General features: G+C 36.4%; 1 protein-coding gene, 1 long non-coding RNA gene, 2 other non-coding genes and 1 pseudogene across 4 annotated transcripts; 3 read left to right on the forward strand and 2 right to left on the reverse strand.

The window, feature by feature from the left end:
* Window positions 1-1,237: 1,237 nt before the first annotated feature.
* On the reverse strand, window positions 1,238-1,344 carry LOC125586696. Its single transcript, XR_007323232.1, has one exon. It is a non-coding gene; the product is annotated as a small nucleolar RNA R71 (small nucleolar RNA).
* Window positions 1,345-4,022: 2,678 nt separating this feature from the next.
* Window positions 4,023-7,504, forward strand: LOC111205167. Its single transcript, XR_002657594.2, has 3 exons — window positions 4,023-5,789; window positions 5,908-6,001; window positions 6,775-7,504. It is a non-coding gene; the product is annotated as an uncharacterized LOC111205167 (long non-coding RNA).
* A 6,759-nt stretch (window positions 7,505-14,263) lies between these two features.
* Window positions 14,264-15,767, forward strand: LOC106391321 (heavy metal-associated isoprenylated plant protein 15). The gene is made up of 3 exons (XM_013831944.3): window positions 14,264-14,412; window positions 14,514-14,589; window positions 15,341-15,767. The coding sequence occupies exons 1-3, from the start codon at window positions 14,407-14,409 to the stop codon at window positions 15,640-15,642; spliced, it is 384 nt and encodes a 127-aa protein (XP_013687398.2). The 5' UTR covers window positions 14,264-14,406; the 3' UTR covers window positions 15,643-15,767.
* LOC125586785 lies at window positions 14,807-14,926 on the forward strand. The gene has a single exon (XR_007323314.1). It is a non-coding gene; the product is annotated as a U6atac minor spliceosomal RNA (small nuclear RNA).
* A 294-nt stretch (window positions 15,768-16,061) lies between the features above and the next one.
* On the reverse strand, window positions 16,062-16,858 carry LOC106393269 (annotated as a pseudogene).
* Window positions 16,859-20,786: the final 3,928 nt, after the last annotated feature.

Raw genomic sequence — 20,786 nt, forward strand, 5'->3', positions numbered from 1 at the left:
TGTTCTACTTGAGTGATCCGAGTTCTAGACTTGCTCTTAATTGGACTTGAATAATTGTTTGGCTCACACTTACTTAACACCCGATCAAACCACCCTAGGCTAGCATTTCAATCATTTGAAATATTTAATTAATCTTGTTAGTTGCTTGTCACGATACACAAATCTTAAAACTTCCACATTGTCTTAGCTTGATATTGATCCTATAGAAATAAAATGTAAACTGGTCCTCTGAAATTGAATCTCAAATACTACATCTACACTGTTAGCTTGCAGTAGTAAAGACACAATTTTAGTGTTTCAAGTTTTGGTGTCGTTGCCGGGGACCAACTCTTTACCTTTGTTTTTCGGTTACATACAGTATAACCTCTTTAAATTAATACTCTATAAATTAATATACACTAAAAATCTATATAAAATAATATAATTTTATAGTCCCAAATTGAGTTTTTGGTTCAGTATATCGATAAATTAATATCTCTATAAATTAATAAAAAATTATAGTTTTGGTGTAGTCCCAACATTATTAATTTTATAGAGGTTTCATTGTATTTAGTCTAAGACCTCTAACTTGCCTTATCCATTTTGTTGCAGCTAAAGTTCTAGGTGCATGACCAGTAGACATACTCGAAGAAACGCACAAGGAGAGTTAGTTACATTTAGCAACCAAGAGCTAGAAAGGTTAGAAAGAACAAACCGTCAACAACCAGGGCCGAACAACGCCACAATGGGCGACTACGGCAATCAAGAGCAACTCACTGCTCAGTTGCAACAGATGCAACAACAGATGCTTCAGATGCAGCAGACCATCCAAGCTCAGCAGGATGCTGCTCAACAGGCTGCTCTCACGCAGCAGGAACAGCAGGCGCAGGCTGTTCCGATTGGGGAGAGAAACCTTCCGCTTAACATCCCTACTACGCGCTCTGCCATTGTTCCTCCGGACTGCACCAGGCAGGACTTTGAGATCAAGCCTGCTTTGATCGGCCTAGTGCAGAGAAAGGTGTTCTCTGGTTTCTCCACTGAAATTCCAATGAAGCATATTGAGAGCTTCGAAAAAGTCTGCAGTTTCACTCGCGCGAATGGTGTCCCACCAGACTACATCAAATTCATGCTATTCCCATTCTCTCCTGATGGAAAAGCTACACGGTGGTTGAACTCCCTCCCTACCGGCTCTCTCACTTCATGGGAGCAGGTCCGATCAGCGTTCCTCAGCCATTTCTACTCTAAGGCGAGAACAGCTGCATTGAGGAACAAGATCACCTCCTTCAGACAGTTCACTGATGAGCCTTTCTGTGACGCATGGGAGCGCTTCAATGATTACCGCAGAGAATGCCCTCACCATGGATTTGATGATGATTACCTCCTGAACATTTTCTATGATGGAGTGGACTGGAAATACCAAGATGCTCTAAACTCTTCGAGCAATGGATACTTCATGACTCAGACCACTGATGGAGCGTTTAAGCTGATTGATAACATGGCTGCTAGCTCAGCTAATAAGAAAGAGGAGAGTGATTGCTCCAAGAAAGGGAACAGTTCTAACACCCAGAAGATAGATGAGCTGACTGCCAAGGTTGATCAGCTACTGAAAAACAACCAAGGGCACGTCTTCAGCATGGAGCAAGCTACGGTCGGGCAGATTCAGAACCAGAACCAGCGACAACCGCAGAACAATCGGCATGCTGTTCCAACTATTGGGAACAACCAACTAGATGAGCTGAAGGGTCTGGGTATGATGATGCAACAGCTGTTGCAGAGTCAGCAGGTTCAGGCCAAGGCGTTGAATCAGGTAACCACGGAAATCGACACCAGGTTGGGCAACATGTTCACTGATCTGAATGCCATGTATGACATCGTTGCGAGCCACATAAGAAAGATCGATGTTCAGCTTGCTCAAACAGATGAGAGTGTCAAGAGGCAACAAGGGACGCTCCCTGGAAAAACTGATAAAAATCCTAGGACTGAGCACTGTAATGCAATAGAGCAGCCGTTCGCTGAGACTGTTCTAGGCCAGAAGAGAACACAGAGCAGTCTGCTAGCTCTGGAGCGACTGCTCCTAGCGAACCTGCTGAGACCCCACCAGTGCGAGTCTATATTCCTAAGGTTCTCTATCCAATTCCACCTAGACATTTGATGGATCCCATTAGTGCAGAACAGCTGGCTGGGTTTAGGAAGATGGTAAGAAGTCTTCCTCAAAAGATCTCATTTGAACATTCTTGGGAGATTCGCCCATTGCATATGTTCTTCAAAAATTGCAGAGAATCTCAGAAGGAAATCAAGGCACTCTTTATTGAAGCACGGACACCATCGCTGAAGGTACTGCCTAAGGTTGATGACCCTGGAAAGTTTGTTTTTCCTTGTTCCATTGCTGGAGTGGAATTCAAGGAAGCTCTTTGTGATTCTAGGTCTAGCGTGAACCTTGTCTCAAAAGTGATTGTAGACGAGCTGGGCATTTTTGATGTTGAGCCTCCTCAGGTGAAGCTGGCTTTTGCAAACTCTTCCATGACAGTCCCTTATGGAACCATTCGTAATCTTCCTATCCAGGTTGGGGACTGTGTGCTCCATACCGAATTTCAAGTTATTGAGATGAGGAAGGATCATGAGATGCCTTTGATCTTTGGAAGGTCATTTATGGCTAAAGTGGGAGCAATCATCGACATGCCTAATAAGAGAGCCTCCTTCTCCAATATCAACAAGAAGGTTTTCTACAAGGCTGTCCCAACCAGATCACAAATCCGATACGCCTCCTGCATCTCAATGGTCAGTCGAGAACAGCCGAAATTTGTTCCAAAGAAGGAGTTTGGTGATAAGAGTGAGATCAAAGAATTTCTGTATGGAGATCGTCACACTGATACCAAGAAACTCAGTGGAAATGCAAAGGTGAAGGAAAAAGTCCAGAAGAAAATGGTCAAGGGTGATCCTACAATGACTTTGATACCTCGTTTGTGTAATGAGAAATCCATTGTGTATGAGGTAAAGTGCAAAGGTACCTCCAAACCTTTCTCTAAAGTTAAATTTATTCTCACACGTGAGCTGAAAGAGAAAGGAGAAGTTGTTATGAAGGGGTTGTTGAGCAGAGTTCTGAAGCTGAACATGTCTGATTGGGGAGCTTGTTTTGGAACAAGCCATCATGATCAACCTGACTGATCCCTGTCACCAAGTCAAGCTAGTGACTTAAACCAAGCGCTTGGTGGGAGGCAACGGCAACCCACTGGTAAGTGTAAATATAAGTTGGTTTTGTTTTTGTTTACTTGTTTACTTGTTTTTTGTTTAAGTTTATTGAGTCTCAGGTCAAAAAGCAGAAAAATCCGAGATACTTAAAAATTTTGGGTTGCAGAAACAGAGCACCCTGCCCTCTGAAAAGAGCGGTTGCTCCAGACGATGGAACACCCAAATTTTCATGGAGCGCCCGCTCTAGCCAGGTAAGTATCCCGACCAAAAAAAATGTTTATTATTGTTTTCACATTCTTTCTGGTTTATTTTCACACCAGGGACGGTGTGAAGTGAGTCTGGGGGAGGGTTTTCGTCGTTTACTAACTCGTTTATTTCTTTTGTTTTTCTTTTGAGTCATTTTGAGTCCGTTTTTATGATCGAGTCAGTTAAAACTTTATGGGAATTAGGACCTTACTATGTGTTGATCACTGACCACCTCGTGCTTTAGTTATCTTATTCAGTGACCTTAGCAGTGGCGAAAGACACACATGTGGACCTGGAACACTCTGACATTATCTCATTTGGTTCTCTAGAAGATTTCGGCTTGTCGAGGTTACACTGGAAAGACTTAGCTCCATTTAACTTGAACCTAATCTTGACTGCAATTTTTCTTATTGTGGGCATTAGATCAGGGAAACGAGAATACACTCAGGACTTCTTATCCTTTTTATCCATTTTGCTGATCCTGAGTGGCTAGCTCATCTTTAGCTAGTTCCCACCCTGCACCTTATCCTTTATTCCACCTTCATGCATTTGTTTTTCAGTGTCATATGTGCAGATATGTGCAAAAAGGTCGGAGAGGAAAGGATCAACGCAGCCTCTTACTCGTTACTGCTGCAGAAATTTAGTCAGAAAGGAGAACAAGCAGTTTAAGGGAGCAACCGCTCCATAACCAAAGAACTGTGCAAAAGCATGGGTGGAGAACCAGAATGGTTGCGTAATCAGAACCACCAGTTGCACTTGGAACCATCATGTATTACCTCCTTCTTCGTCACCTCACTTTTTCTATTTCATGTTTCAAAAAAAAAGAAAAAAGAAAAAAAAACAAGAATAAGGTGATGGAGAAGGGGAAGAAATCAAAGAAACATGAGCCACTGGGAAGGTCGAGCAAGAGAGTGGGATACCAAGCGGAAAACATGAAGAGCATGCAGATGATCTGAGCAGCCAGACGGTTGATCCAGATAGAGCAGAACAGTCGTTCCAGAGGTAGCAAAAACGAGTAGAGGCTGTGGACATCAATGGATCTATCCTCTCTTGCTATTTTGCGCGATATCCTACATCCTCTACAAAAAATGGTAGCCCCTAAATACTCTTAACTCCACCATCAAATAGCATGTTCAATACTTAGACCGTCTACCCTGAATAATGCTTGTGATGAGAAGTTCACGCTACTCTTAATTGAGTGTAAGGAGCTTTGTCTGGAAAGTGTAACTTTTGCATGTTTGAGATATATAGTATGGAGCCGATCTTGAACAGCAGCCAGTGAGATTTTGGTAAGGTGTGTTGTCCTTGTTTTATTGCTTGTATGGTGCAGAGATTCGTGGTTAAAGTATGGTTGCTAAGAATAGGATAGTTCCCACACTTTCAAACCTTTCTCCATGTTCTTGATACTTGGCATTGTTTGAGGACAAACAAGAATCTAAGTCTGGGGGAATTGATATGTTGAGTCTTCATCGAGTCCTTTTAGTCTTTTTCGAGTCATGACAGGTCTGGAGTTGCATTGGATGGGAGATGGACCAGCTGGAACAAAAAAGGCAGAAAAGAGTACCTTTTGGTGACTTTCACGCAAAACAGTCTGACGATTGTTCCCGATCGCGCGGAACACCCCGGGTGCATGTTCCAGCGGCAGAGATTTTTAATTAAACTACAAGTCATTACTGAATTTTTGTAATGACCCGCTCCCAGAGTATTTTTAATTTCGAAGAAAAGAAATCGCTAGAGGTTATGAACCAACCCAATTTCAAAATTGGTTTAGTTTTACCTCATTTTATTGAAATGAACCGGTTTGATAGTTTTATTATTATTAAACCAAAGCTTCCTCAATCATTTTAACCGTGTATGTGTGCGTTTATACCTAAGAAGCCTAAACATTGTCCTCTTCCTTTGGAGCCGTCAACATCGTGGGGGAGAGAGAGACAGCTCAGCCACATTTTATTTTTCCTCCCCATTAACCTCTCCACCGTTCACCCACCACCTTCTCCTTCTCTCTCTATTTTCCTTATGTTCACGTCATCACCTGAGATCAAGCCGTGTCCCGCCATCATAGTCATCATTCTTAACCTATCAGCACCATTCGTTGCTGGATTTATCATAGCCCACCGGAGCTGAGATCGTGTTGACGGAGGTCCATCAACGAGACCTTTGTGGACGTTATGAACCGGGTCCTAGTGATGGGCGTTAGCAAAAGCCAAGACTAAGGCGAAACCAGAGCCGTCGCGTCTTGACACCACCACCACCACCGATCCACACCGCAGTGAACCTAAAGTCACCGGAAGTGCATCCCATTTCACTGGAGACGCAGCCATGTTGTTGGAGATTAATCGTTATCATTGGACGCCATTAACATTGTCTCTTTGTGGGTACGTATTAAATCCATACAAAGAAGAACGTGAGCAAAGTTGCACCTTATGAGTTTAAGATGTTTCTTGCACCACAAGCATGTCATTTGATTATGAACCCTTCATGTTTCTCGTGCAGGAAACAATATTTTCATGTCATGAAAATCTAGTCGTGTTATATGAGGCATACCCGTTTCCGAGATTTTCCTGACTCATTTCCAAATTAGATAAAGGTGAGGGCGTGATTCGTGGAAACTTAGTAATTTTTATTTTGGTCATAGTTGGTTTGTTAGAATAAAGATTATGTGTTAGAGTAATTATTTACAGAAGGTTCGTTCTTCGTTCTTCGAAAAGGTTCTCAAGGATCGAAGAACGTTCTTGCGTTCTTAGGGTAATTGCATATTAGATTTTGTGATGATGATGTTTAAATTAATATGTTTATGTGAATGAATGTAGAATTGATCTTGAATAGAATTGGTATTTTAACGTAATAGAAATAGGCTAAGGATGAATTAATTAAGGAAAGAACGGGAATATAAAATTGAACTTAAATAAGGAAAATACATGATTAAACAATGAAATTAAATAAGGAAAGTATGTTTTGGCTTCGGTCATTATGGACCTTCGGGTTGTAGGTTGGCTTCGGCCGCAGGTTGGTTTCGGCCGCAAGTTGGCTTCGGCCGCAGGAGGTTTGGCTACGGCCGCAGGTTTGGCTTCGGCCGCAGGTTGATGGACCTTTTGGTCGAAATGTTAGGAAATGCTAAAGTAAAGGAATGATATAACTTGATGCTAGGTGGTTAGTTTGAATAAATAAAAATGGATAAGTAATACGAAAATGGCTAGGTAAGGAATGATGGAAACGGATCGCTAGGTTGATAGAATGAGATTGCTAGGTTGTTAGAATGGAACGTGGAATTTGATTGCTTGATTATTGAGTTGCATGTGGGCGGTTTTGAGTGTCCTCACTGAGTAATTTTGTATACTCATGCCTCCTTTTGCAATGCAGGTAAGGTTGATTGTGTGGACCGGAGCGTGAGGCTATGAAAACCATCGGGAAAGAGTGTTTAGAATTTGGGTAATGTTTGGGAGTTTATAAAGATATTTTTCTTGTAGACTAAAAGATGTTCAGTATTTAGTCTCGTATTTTATCTATAAAGTGGCAGTATTTCTTCGTTTTACCGTTAACATTTGACTCGATTTTTACTTAGAATTTTCAATGCGTTTTTCAAATATTTCCGGGTTGGGGTGTTTCAATTTGCCCTAATTATCTCATCTTTTTCTCCCAGCCGCATGTGGCTTTGATATATCTTCTTTTTCTCTTTCTTTTTATTTTCTACACTAGTTTTTAAACAAGAAACCATTGGAGACTTTTGTACTTGAAGATTTGCTACCTTGAAAGGGAGAAGGCTTCATCTCTCTCGTCCTGAGAAGATTCCTGAACCATATCTTATTTATTTATATTGATTAAACATGTTTTCTTCATCTATTGTCTCTGTGATTTCTCTGTTCATGGCTGAGTAGTCCACTTGCTTAGTCTAGGGTGTTAGGGTGTTGGATCCGTGAGCTAAACATGAATAAGTTATAAATCGATTATCTTCATTCATTACTGTTCTTATTGCTTGCATTAAACTGACCGCTTAATGTTAGATCCTAGGTTTAACATGTTCATTAACCGTGTAATAGGTTCCTAGATCTGTTATGAATGAGTATTGCATCCCTAATCAGCGAAAGTAGATATTAGGTGTTTTGTGAACATATCAGACTTGATCTCTATTGCTTGCTTTCACGTCTTGATCCAAACGAGAGTTTAGGTATCAAGATCGATCAGCATAGGGAGCAGTACCACGACAGTGGACCGTTCTACTTGAGTGATCCGAGTTCTAGATTTGCTCTTAATTGGACTTGAATAATTGTTTGGCTCACACTTGCTTAACACCCGATCAAACCACCTTAGGCTAGCATTTTAATCATCTGAAATCTTTAATTAATCTTGTTACTTTCTTGTCACGATACACAAATCTTAAAAACCCCACATTGTCTTAGGTTGATATTGATCCTCTGGAATTGAATCTCAAACACTACATCTACACTGTTAGCTTGCAGTAGTAAAGACACAATTTTAGTGTATCAGTTCCACACGAAGTAAACCCTAACCCACCATCGTCACATCCACACGAAGTAAACCCTAACCCGGACAAGGAAGAGTAGAACAAGAAGTAGAAGAACAAGAAATACAGGAAGAAGAACAAGAGGAAGAAGAGGAATAAGAACAAGAGGAAGATGAAGTAGAAGAATAAGAACACTCTGAGGAGTTAGAAGAGACGGAGGCAGCTCCTGAATAGGACACATCGGCCTTGTATGCAACGGTGTGTAAATGAAGTTGTAGGAGATAGTTAAAGTTGAATAACTAGGCGAAACTGTAAAAGTGTGTAGAACTTAATAAAAGATATAGTATTTCTGTTTGTATAACTTGGTAGAACATAGTGAAACTGTGAATGTTGAAATGTATAACTTGGTGAAACTTAGTAAAACTTTGACTGTTTGATTGTATAACTATGAACAACTTAGTAAACTTTACGAAATTGTTTTAAATTTAATTTAGTTGATCCGTTTTTTCTATAGACTTCAAGTTGTAGAGGACGAAACCGAAGTCATTCAACCGGAGAAGATGTACTTCCTACAACTAAGTATGGGAAAGTAATTAAGATTAAATCAAATCGTTACATCACGAACGTGATAGAGTTTCTAACGCATAAGGTGAATCAGACAGAGTTGAACTGGTGCTACCAGCACCTACAGTTCAAACATATCTTTCAATTGAAAAACTCAAAACACAAGTGGATGGGAATGTGGATGCTTGTTCTTCTGACAGTTGAAGTAGGGAAGGAAAATGAGTTATGGTTCATTGTCAATGGCTTTCTGATCTGATACTCCCTTCGAGAATTGACACTTAAACATGGGACTATACTTTCATGCTTATCCCAACCACTATGAGAGGATGTGTAGTTTAGGCTTCATCGAAGAAGATTAAATTCGAGACTGTCGAGCAGAAGCTGAAGGCAATGGAAGGGCCTTGCTCTGGGAAGGTTCTGAAGATAACTGTTCTATGTTTCTTATGCAGTGTCATCCTCGACCTAAAAAGACTGGAAATGATGCACGATTTGTGGACCGTTTCTTCTTACGAATTGTCAATAATCTAGATTTGTGCACAACACTCCATGTGGAAGTTATGCATTCGAGCAGAACTTGAATGATGTGTCTTGGTTATTGGGGAAAGCCCAAGGGGTTGGGAAAACACATTGGGTAATTTCAAGCTTCAATTTTCCTTTGGAGGTAATCCCTGAATATTTTCTCAGTAGTTTCAAATTTGAAATATGTATTATTTGGTCCAACATAGGCAAACTGTGTAAATTATCTTGTTTTTTTTGTAGCTTTTGGCGTTTGAGGCAACACCAATTTTGAGAAACCATTATATTAAGAAGACGGATGATACAAACCCTGATTACCCGTGAATGTGCAAGATGCAGTACAAAAACGTTGGTGGAACCAAGGCTTGCAGTATCAAAGAAATGAATGTGAGTGCTTTAGACTGAAAGTATTTGTTTTCCTGTAAACCAAAAAAAAATTACAAACATACAGTGAATAAACGTTGTTCCTCTTTTCTGTTGAACAGGGCGCTTCAATAAATAACTTAGAAGCTGGTTTGGATGGGCGTGTAACAGCTGTTAAGCTTGTTTATGGGTCTAAAATTGAAGCAGACACAGTATAGTTACATTTTCTTTTTAAAATGATGCAACACTTTCAAATGGAAATTGTGACTGCTCAATGAAATGTTGGCTCCTGCTCAACCTGTGTATCCTTACATTACAGGTTGTGATCGGAATTGGAGCTAAGCCTGCTATCGGCCCCTTTGAAACTTTGTCCATGAACAATTCTATTGGAGGTATTCAGGTATTGTTATCGCAAAACATCCTAACGAATGATATCCAGCATTCTTCACTTTTTGAAGCTTTAACTTCACTAGAAATTACATTAGTACTTTCTTCAATCTAAAGGCTGATAAGAGCTCATCTTCAAACCACAGGTTGATGGCTTGTTCAAGACAAGTACCCCTGGATTTTTTTTGCTATTGGAGATGTTGCAGCCTTCCCGTTGAAGGTAATTTGCTGTTATAGATAAAACATGTTAAGAGACCAGTCTGGTGTTTTGTAAACTCATTATGTTATTGTCGTCTGATGAACTGATATATGATCGGATGACCCGAGTTGAGCATGTTGATCACGCCCGACGTTCTGCACAACACTGCGTGAAATCTCTGCTTACTGCCAGTGTTTTTAAAACCGGACCGATCCGATGGTTGGACTGGGTTCGACCATGAACCGGTTATATAGCCGGGTTGGTCTAGTAATTGGTTCGACCATGAACCGGCCACATAGCCGGATTATATTTCAAAGTTATTAAACCAATAAAAACCACTAAAACTATAGAAAATCTATAAACCATCCATATAAACAAGAAACTAATTTATATTTATAATATTTTATGTTCAAAATTGATTTATATTTTAACTATGCATTATGTTTACTAATATTACTTTTATATTTACATACTAAAAAAATATTAAACCATATTATTAAACCAGGTTTGACCCGGTCGAACCATATTGAACCGTGACCCAAAATATTTCCGGTTGAGCTTCCGTTCCGGTTTTAAAAACACTGCTTACTGCACACACTGACACGTAAGCTTCTTCCACTATGGCATCAATCTGTAGACATATATGTATCTCTCTCAGCATATCTTCTACCTAATAAAACTTGTCTTGCAAAAATCGTTGCAGATACGATTATCTCCCGTATTTCTACTCAAGAGTATACGAGTATGAAGGCAGCTCAAGAAAAGTTTGGTGGCAGTTTTATGGGGATAATAGTAAATCTCTTTAGAATCTAAATAATACACAATCATCCAATTACTCAATCAATATTTCCACAGTATCTAAACCACATTGATTCATATTGTCCAGTGGGAGAAACAGTTGAGGTTGGAAACTTCAACCCGAAAATAGCTACCTTCAGGATTGATTTTGGTAAACCATACCTTCCACTTTTTTCTCACTTCACTTCCGACTCTTAACCATTGGAAACTTACATAGCTTAGCTAACTTTGATGAGAAATTATTGTATCACAGGCAGGTTGAAAGGTGTTCTTGTAGAAAGCGGTTCTCCCGAGGTAAGAGACACTCCCTCATTCAACCAAAGCATAAGAATCTGGACCATTGCAATTGCATCTTGGGTTTTGTTCATGTATATGCATAAGCGCTATACTGAGTTTAATACTTCCTTGCATTGTTGTGTATCTCTCTTACTTACACATGAGTTTCAGCTTCTCCCAAAGCTAGCAAGAAGCCAACCCATTGTCGACAAGGCTAAACTTGCCAGCGCATCTTCGGTAGAAGAAGCTCTCCAGATTGCTGAAGCCGCTCTACATAGTTAGAGAGTTGATGGAGTATGCTTTTGGGTTTAGAGAAAGAAAGCTAACATCTTTATTCTCGGGTGAGAGTATTTGTCTTTCTATGAAAATGATTTATAGAGAGCAGTCTTGTCAATAATCGTCACGAATAAGTTATTGCCTTTTTTTTAGAAATCATATTTTGCTCACTAGAGAGCTTGTCCCCTGATAAATTCACGTGATAGTCTTGACTCCTAGCAAGTCACTGCTGTAGATGAACTTTATCATCTCTTCGTAAGAGTATTCTTTTATAAAACTAATAAGGGCATCATTATTGCAAGTCCTTGTGTTTGGGTCCTTAATACACATATATGTATATGTATATATATATTAAGGACCTAAGCACAAGGATTTGCAATAATGATGCTCTAAGTCATGCTTTACTTTCAGCCAATAGCCCATTTTTCTGTTGGGAACTAGTTATGCGAGAGTGTCTATTGAACTAGTTTTTTATAGACATCATGATGGCAATGTATTTTTGCAAATTTTGGCCTTTGGCTACTGTTGTAAAGCTTCAGAAGAGATATCACTGACCAATGGACGGGAAATCGGCAAATTTCTACGTCAACAGAGCTTCGTGGTCCCGATCAATACATGCACATATCAGCTGTGAAAATACATACATCAACACTTAATTAATTTAAATTTATACATAAACTAACAAAATACGGCTTTTACATACATTGACCAATTTACCGTTAGTCAAAGGTAACAGAATATGAGCTGTCCGTTATAATCGCTTACATGTCCATCATACGTGGCTGGTATGTTTAAAATCATAAAGAGTAAATAAAAAGAATTCCTTATGTATTGGTTGTAGGTGGAATCAAACCCAGGTTGGAGCAATGACACATTAATCAGCCAACCATTGTGCCAAATACAATTCACTAACTGTGATCTCTATCAATTTCTATTTATAGCTAATAAATATTTCATTTTTCTGTCATTTTCTATCTGTGTATGTTTTCATTATCCAAGCAAAACCAAAAAAAAAAATCAGAATCACTTAAATGTCTGTCATTCCATGATTCATCACTTGCTTCACTACAAAAAAAAGAACTCCATTTGCTGGTTCGTGATTATATTTGTTTGATGAGCATATTGAGACCAAAAAACTTATGTAATAGGCAAGAAACGATCTTGGCTATGTCTCTTATTTCGATACCCAAAAATAATATTAATTTAGTAGACAGAACAAGAACTTTAAAGACTTGTTTTTTATTGCAAACAATGTCATCTTTTATGTTTTACTGAATAATTTCTAAACCACTTGTTTTAAATTAGGAACTAACATTTGAGAGATTCTTATTTTTTTTGGATAATAAAAAACATACACATGAAGAAAAAAGACAGAAAAATGATTTACCTATTAGGTATAACCGTATAAATAGATATTAAGAAGAGACAAAATCAATGTATCAAACTTGGCACAGTGGTTGAGTGATGAATGAGTCATTGCTCTAACCTGGGTTACCTTTAACCAATATAAGGAAAGGTTTTTTTTATTTACTATTTATTATTTTGCATGCAAAATCTACGTATGACAGCTAAGTGAATATAACTGACAGGTATTCCGTTACATTTGACTAACGGTAAATTGGTCAATGTGTAAAAACCGTATTTTGTTAGTTCGTGTATAAAATTTGAATTAATTAAGTGTTGATGTATGTATTTGCACAGCTGATATGTGCATGTACTGATCGGGACCGTTGAGCGTAGAAATCGGGTGATTTCCCACCAATGGACCATATGTTTAATAGTTATCATTTATCAAAAAGTATTACCCAACAGCATTTTGTGATTACTTTATTGTAAATAAGCTTTTTGATATACTGAGTGAACTGATTTAAATATGTAAATCCCAGCATCTAAAAGATTCTTTCATTTGACTGAAAAACAGATCTAAGGGATTTTCTTGGTTTTAAATCTGTCACAACGAAGATGCAAGAATGTTTGAAAAAGGCTTCTCGGATTGCAAAATGCAAACCAAATATGCTTGTGAAAATAAAATAAAACCAAAAGGCAAACAAATATCGGATATTAGTAGGTGTCACTAAAACAATTGAAGTAACTAATTAAAGATCTTTGGAAGAATTAGAATGTCTTTGACAATAAATAAAAAGTTGAAAACTATGTTAGATGGAAACGGAAACGGAAGCGGGTACGTGTAAGCGGAAGCGTATAAAAACGTGGAAGCGAGATTTTAAAAAAAATTAGGAAGCGAATATGTGTCGAAATGTGTCGAAAGCGTCTTCATATATATATATATATATATATATACATATATAAAAAAATTAAAAATTTAGAATTAAAAATTATATGATTTAAATTTAAATATATCATTTATTCATTTAAAATAATTTCGAAATGATTTCATATTAAAACTGTAATAATACACATAAATTAAATTTAAAATAAATTATTATATTAATTATTTTTAATACTTTATAATTAATTGACATAATATATTTGAATATATGATTATCTTTAATAAAAACTTCAATCCATAAAGATAATTTATAGTGTTAATTTTAATACTTATATATTTCTATTCTCTCTACTATTAAAATTTGGATTTTATATAAATTAAAAACTATAATTTTATATTTTTGTTGATATAAGACATTGTGTTTTTTTTATAGAATAGAAGTGTGATTTCCAAACGGAATCGTAAGCTTCCAACGTGTTTTTAAAGAGAATATTTTAGAAGCGTTTTGGAAGCGAAATTCCGTAAATTTTCACAAAATTTCAATATCGATTTCGGTTCCGAAGTGGAAAGCAGACATCCGATGAAGCTTCCGTGCAACCAGATAAAACTAAAAATAGAAAGGATTGATAATAGACCGTCACACATCAATTGCCATAACGAGAGTATAAATTGCCACAAGAGACGCACAAAAATAAAGCTGGAAAACTCCACACGCCAATTCTCGCGAGTGATCTTCACAGTCTTGTTTTCTTCTCCAGAAGAAAAAAAAAGAAACATTTGGTTGGTCTTTCTTCTAAACCACTTTTCATGTGGCGGTCTGTTGTTTGGTATTATAAAAAGATGGACTTGTTCACATTTTGGATTAAGAAAGCATAGACTTTTGGTTTTCTCTCATATTCTCTGCTCTGTTCTATAAAGATAATGAATGTAATTTATTTGATTTTACAAAGTACTATAAGATTAAGTCTTTTTTATTTATAAGTAATCTAATTACTGATGAGTTTCTTTTTTTCTCACCCTTTCTGCAGAAAATGGTTGTGATGATGGATGTTTATAACGAGAGATCCAAGGGGAAAATCATTAGAACAGTTGCTAACTTCCATGGTAATTCACATCAAAACAATTTTCTTTGTATTTGTCTTGTTCTTGATTTTTTTCTTTTGAAAAGACAAAACTTTTTTTTTCCTTGTGCATGAGTTCTTGAAACACACAAAGCTTTTTATTACGTACATTCTCTGTTTTTGGTGTTTTTGGTGTTTTTTGTGGGTTATGAATGAAAACCATGAGACATGAATCTTATCTTTTTGTCTTGTTCATGAGTTTTTATTGAGAAAGGAGAGATGGTTGGCATCTCCTCTGACAGAGACGGGATTGACCTTCGGGTCCTGAACACATCCGGTTAAGGCTCTCCACCCTCGGGTGGATCTAACCCAATTTTTTACAAAGAAAAAATTTTACCAAAAAAAAAAAAAAAAAAAGCTTTTGAGTACACACATTCACTCTGTTTACGGGATTCTATATGGGTTATGAATTCAATCCAACAAAGAATGAACTTTGATTTTTGTCTTGCTCATTACAGTTTTTCTTTAAAGGAAGAACATAAACTCTGAAGCCATCTTACAAAAAAAAAAAAAGAACATAAACTCTGTTTTGGGCATTCTTTTATGAATTGAAGACCTCAAAAAGTTGAAATTTGATTGTGTTTTACCATGCGTTTTCATTGCAAAATCAACGCTTTTAATGAAACACACACAACACATTCTCACTGTTTTTGGGATAAAATTTGACCATGGTCTTGCTCATAGGCGTTTTCATTGCAAAGCTGAAAGCCAAAATATTTTCATTATGCTTTCAGGGGTTACAACGATTACCATGGACTCAAAGGATGGAAAACTAACGGTGATTGGAGACTTTGACAGCAGTAAGATCCTCACCAAACTCAAAAGGAGATGGATTAATGCTGACATGGCCACATTTGGACCTTATGATCCCAAAAAAGAAGCCGCTGCTGTAGAGAAGAAGAGGATAAAAGAAAGGGAACGTGAGAGGTTGTTGGAGGCTTCCCGTGGAAACTATTGTCTTTGTGGTCCTACTACGCAACATCAGATTTGTGTATGCAATCAGGAACCTTACCACCAAGGCTGCATAATCTCCTAAGAGTTTCAAGTGAATAGAAAACATATGGTTATAACCTTTATTATTTGTTAGAATTGGATTTCGAAAAAGTGTTTCAAAGGACGCGTATTGATATTTCAATATTAATTTAGCTGTGTTGTGTCAAATTAATGTCTTATAAAATCAACAAAAAAAAAATCACAGCTTTCATGTGATGAAATGTCTGAAGATGAAAACGACAGATGCAGAGAATTGCGTCACAAGAAACTTCCCGTCCTAATTTCCAAATATATATTCATATCTGATCAAGAAAACGTAATCATTTTTCCATTTATGTACTAATCACATGATTCGATTTCCCTTGTTTCTAAGAGGGGATTAATAAGGCTCTAAAGGTTGATTACACCAAGTGTAAACTTACACTAAAAATATCATCTTTTTTTTTTAATGATAAAACTGACTCACTTCTTCATGAGGAGAATAACAGTATCAGCTGCAATGCTTCTGTTTTCTCCAAGGCTCTTAACATTCTCATGGGTTTTGGCTCTCAAGTTCACAACAGAAGGATCTGCACCAAGAAGCTTTGACAGATTAGATCGGACTGTCCTGAGATGTGGATTTTGGAGAAAAGAGACAGTCCGATCTAATCTTTTCTCCAAAATCCACATCTCAGGATTATTACAGAACCTTGATATTATTAACTAACCAACAGCTTGCACACTAAGTCTAAGTAAATTTCACAAGGCATCAGCCTATGAATCTAGCTTCTTAAAGACTGTAAACTGAGAGAAAACTCTACACTAATTGAACATCAAGAGGGAAGCTACTAAAGCTTACAGCTTCTCTGATAAGACAGAAGATGCAGCTCGTTTCCATTTGCTATCAGAATCAGGGAATATCTGACCAATATTAGGATTTAGGAAGCCCTAGAGCTCCCAAGATAGCATCGACTACACAGTGTAGCTACACATCTCCTGCACACAAATCCCAGCATCACACAAGCTCAAAGCTCAAAGCTCAAAGCTTTTACCATCGGAGTGAGCTTCGCAGCCTCTATCGTGAGTGATATCAATCCCGCCTATGGTTAGAGGGTACCCTGGCTCTAACCTATGCCAAAGGCAGTGCAATCTGGCCAAACCTTCAAGAAGAAGGAAAATAAGATTAGGACTAAGGTCACCTTCCACAGGCCAAAGAGTGCAATTCCATTGCTATTTTTACTTCTATAATATCATTTAGAAACAATTTTACTTAAACCCATTGCTAATTTTTTTCTCTAAAATAGAGATTGTTACTTATTTTATGTTTAGGAAAATAAAAAACAGTCTCTATTTCTTATTATATATGTTGAAGATTGCTATTATAGAAGAATATATTGACAAAAACACATTTCTATTATAAAAAATTTCTAATTTAGAGTCAAATATAATAAAATTTCTATTTTACGCTATCCTCAAGTACCCATTAACCAATGAGTCTACAATGAAGAAGATTGAGGATAACAATACCGTCTTCATTGTTGACATTTTTGCCGACAAAAAGACAAAATTTCTCTTACGGTTTCATACGACTATGTTTTCTCTTAACTGATTTGTAAGTAGTGATGAACACAAAAAATCTTTTTTGAGGGGTCAAAATATAATAAAAGTGTCACTTGGAGGAATCAATCCCAGGTTCTCTGGGTTCAACAGCTTCGTTTACAACTAAATTCACCACTTTCATTTACTGAACACAGCTTACAAATTTTGTTTTTAACATATTTGTGGTGTCAACTGACCCCTACAGCTTGCACGTAGGTCCGCCCCTGTTTGTAAGTAGGTATTTTCGACTATGTTCTCTCTAATTTTAAAACATGTATTTTCAGGTAATATATAGGAATGTGGATAACCGGAACCCGGTTTAGATCTGAACCCAAAAATCAAATGGGTTCAACTGGGTTTAGGATGTATAACAAATATCATCCTTTCCTTTTGATGTGTTTTGTAATCACAGTAATAGGTTAATTGATCTCTTCTATTACAAACATTAAAAAACTCTTGTTGAGGTTTTATACTAGATTTTGACCCGTGCTTCGAAAGCGCAGTTTTTTTCCGAATATAAACAAAGTTAATATGAATAAGTATTTTTAAATTATTATATATTTATGTTACAAAGTCGTTTTATATTGAAAAAACGAATATGTTTAAAACTGTAAATTATGAATTATTTTATTAAAGATTTTGTATATACTCTTATGTAACTATTTTTAACATACTATCCGGACCCGAGAAACCAAACCAAAATTGACTTGAAAATACAGGTTTGGTTCGGATCCGAGTCCAGGGTAAAATACCTATTAGATATTTTTTTGGACTTGCGAGTCTCGGTTATTAGTTGAATTATCTATTATGTCTCTTTTATATGTAATATGTTTTATTTAGATATTTCCATCATTCCTATGTATTTTGTCATCATCCAAAAAAAAAAACAGAATCCCTACATCATCTAAATATGTTCATATTCCTTATTATGAGTTTTTAATTATCTAGAATTAGTTACACAAATATATATATATATATATATATATATATATATATATATATATATATATAAATTCTAAGTAATTATGTTTAATTAACTTAATTATTGTTATTGTGTTTTAAAAACAATTTAAAATTTTCAAGATAAAAATTTTAAAAATCAAAAGGCAATTTTGAAACTTAAAAACAAAAAAAAAATTTAAAAAAAATATTATAAAAAAAAAAAATTAAAATTGTTTTGAATTATATGTTTCAAATTCAAACTTTTTATAATAATTTTTTAGAAATAGTTTTTTGATTTTTTCATATTTTATTTTTAGGTTTCGAAAACGCCTTTTGATTTTTTTAAAAAATTATCTTGAAATTTTTAATTTTATTAAAACATAATAACAATAATTAAGTAAATTAAACACAATTACTTAGAATATATATATATTTTGGAACTAATTCTAGATAATTAATAACTCATAACAAGAAATATGAACATATTTAAATGATGTAGGAATTACGTTTTTCTTGTTTTGTTTGGATGATAGATAAAATACATGAAAATATCTAAATATCTAAATAAAGCATATTACATATAAAAAAGACACAATAGATAATACAATTAATAATCTGGTTTAGCACAGTGGTTGGGCATATGGTTATATATGTTCCGAACCCAGGTCCAATGCCTCCCATCTACTAGTAGATTTATTAAATTCTTTTATTAATTAATTAAAATGTAAATGTCACGTAAGCATCCGTTAAATTCGCATAAGCATCCATTACTATTTGACTAACGGAAACGCGGTCAATGTATGTATAAACCTAAATATTTTTGTTCGTGCATGAAATTTAAATATATTATGTGTTGATGTATGTTTTAACACAGAGTTCGTGTGTATGTACTGATTGGGCCGCTGCCATCTGTTGATGTATGAATTGGTTGATTTCCCTGTTGTAATCGATAGTTCAATCATCAAGTGTCTTTGTAAAGATGGTCATCATACTGACAATGACGATCATTGTCAGGGCCACTGTTGACATTTTGGGGACTTGAAACAAAATAAAAGTGTTTATCATAGATGACGGCATTTCAAACTATAAATCTTCCATTAAAATGTTATGTTGATTAGAATTTTATATAACAAAAAAGTTGGAGGTGTTTTTGTATAATTTGGTCGGTTCAAGTTAACTGAGAGTCGTGGTCTGCACAAGTTATTCTTCCATGTAGTATAGTTTGGTGGGTTGGTAAATTTGGTCCGCACATGATAATAATTCTTCCATGTAGGTGTGTTTACCTTGATTATGTGAAGCACATACTGCAAATGCCAAAGGAATTTTGTTAAATTTAGAAAGTTGTTCTCCCTTGATGAAAAATAAAGTTAAGAAATATTGGATAGTTGCTCATAAACTTATTAACTAATTCAATGTTTATCGTAAATATTTGTCTATATAAAAATGCTATACACTGAGAATATCAATACAAAGCTCGCAATCATAAAAACTAGTAACAAAGAAAACACATGAAGAAGATTGAGCATGAGTTTCCGACTAAAGCAAGATCAATGTGGGGATGATAGAGCAGGAGTACGTTACATTCCTGTCGAGGTTCAAACAGCTGGCGCCAAGGGATGTGATCGTCAGCAACATGTCACTGCCGGATGTGGAGCTTCAAGATCTGATAGCAGGGGCCGAGAAAGTGGTGTCGAGAGAACAAGGACCAAATGTATGAGGTCGATGGAGCAGGGAAGCACAGTCTGATCACAGTCACTTGAGCTAAGAACAAGCTCTACGCCCATTTCGTCAACGCCGATTGGAACCGCGATCACGACACACTAGCCCACCTTCGGGAGGACATTGTCTTTAATTTGTATGTATCAAACCCACTTATACTTGCTGCATTGTTTTTTTGGTGAATAAGAAGACTATGTTTGCGATCAAAATTAATGCAGTTTATTATATAGTTAGGTACAAGAAGATAGATAAATGCTCCTCGGAGAATACTTCTCGTCTGCTACCACTTGATTTAATTTACATGCGGAGCCATAAAAAAAAAAACAAAGACAGATAGATAAATGTATTTTTTTCGGTAATGTTCTTTAACTCTAAAGCAGCAACCAAGCAAATGCCTTGAACATAGAGAAACATAAATGTGGTATATTATTATATATATATGTGTGTGTGTGTCTGCAACTTTGCCGGCAGCCACACGTTAGAGTTGGGTATTCTTCACGTTATTGCATACTATTCTCATTAGAGTTTCAATTGGACTACATAAGACAAGAGACTAGACAAGACCGAGTCTACAAAGCAAGCAAGGACATCGCTACTATTCCCACGCCTAAGACCAAGTTTATCGAGGACTCTAAACTGAGTTTTTAAGGGAAATTAGCCATTTAATTAATTCAAAACAAAATAAAAAGCCCATTACCGATCCTTAATGAAGGTGTTTTAGGAACGTTTTTTAAATTGGTTTTTAACACACGTGTCAGCTTGGGAATAGATGAATTTTATTTTTCTTTTTTACTTTTCTTTCTTTCGCTCATTTGTGTCAGTTTCTTGTTTTCTCCGACACAAAGGAGGCGATCGAAACGGCGATCGAAACCGCGACAGACGATGACTTTCCTCACGGCGTCATCTCCGGCGGCTGCGGTCTTCTCCGTCAGAAAACCGATCGACGAC

This window comes from Brassica napus, chromosome C4 (genome assembly GCF_020379485.1).
Source record: "Brassica napus cultivar Da-Ae chromosome C4, Da-Ae, whole genome shotgun sequence".
Lineage (NCBI taxonomy): Eukaryota > Viridiplantae > Streptophyta > Magnoliopsida > Brassicales > Brassicaceae > Brassica > Brassica napus.

Bases quoted from the DNA above. Each gene is read 5' to 3' on its own strand.
- LOC106391321 (XM_013831944.3), top strand. The intron at 14,590-15,340 runs GTAATTCACATC...TTATGCTTTCAG, and splicing joins AACAGTTGCTAACTTCCATG to GGGTTACAACGATTACCATG.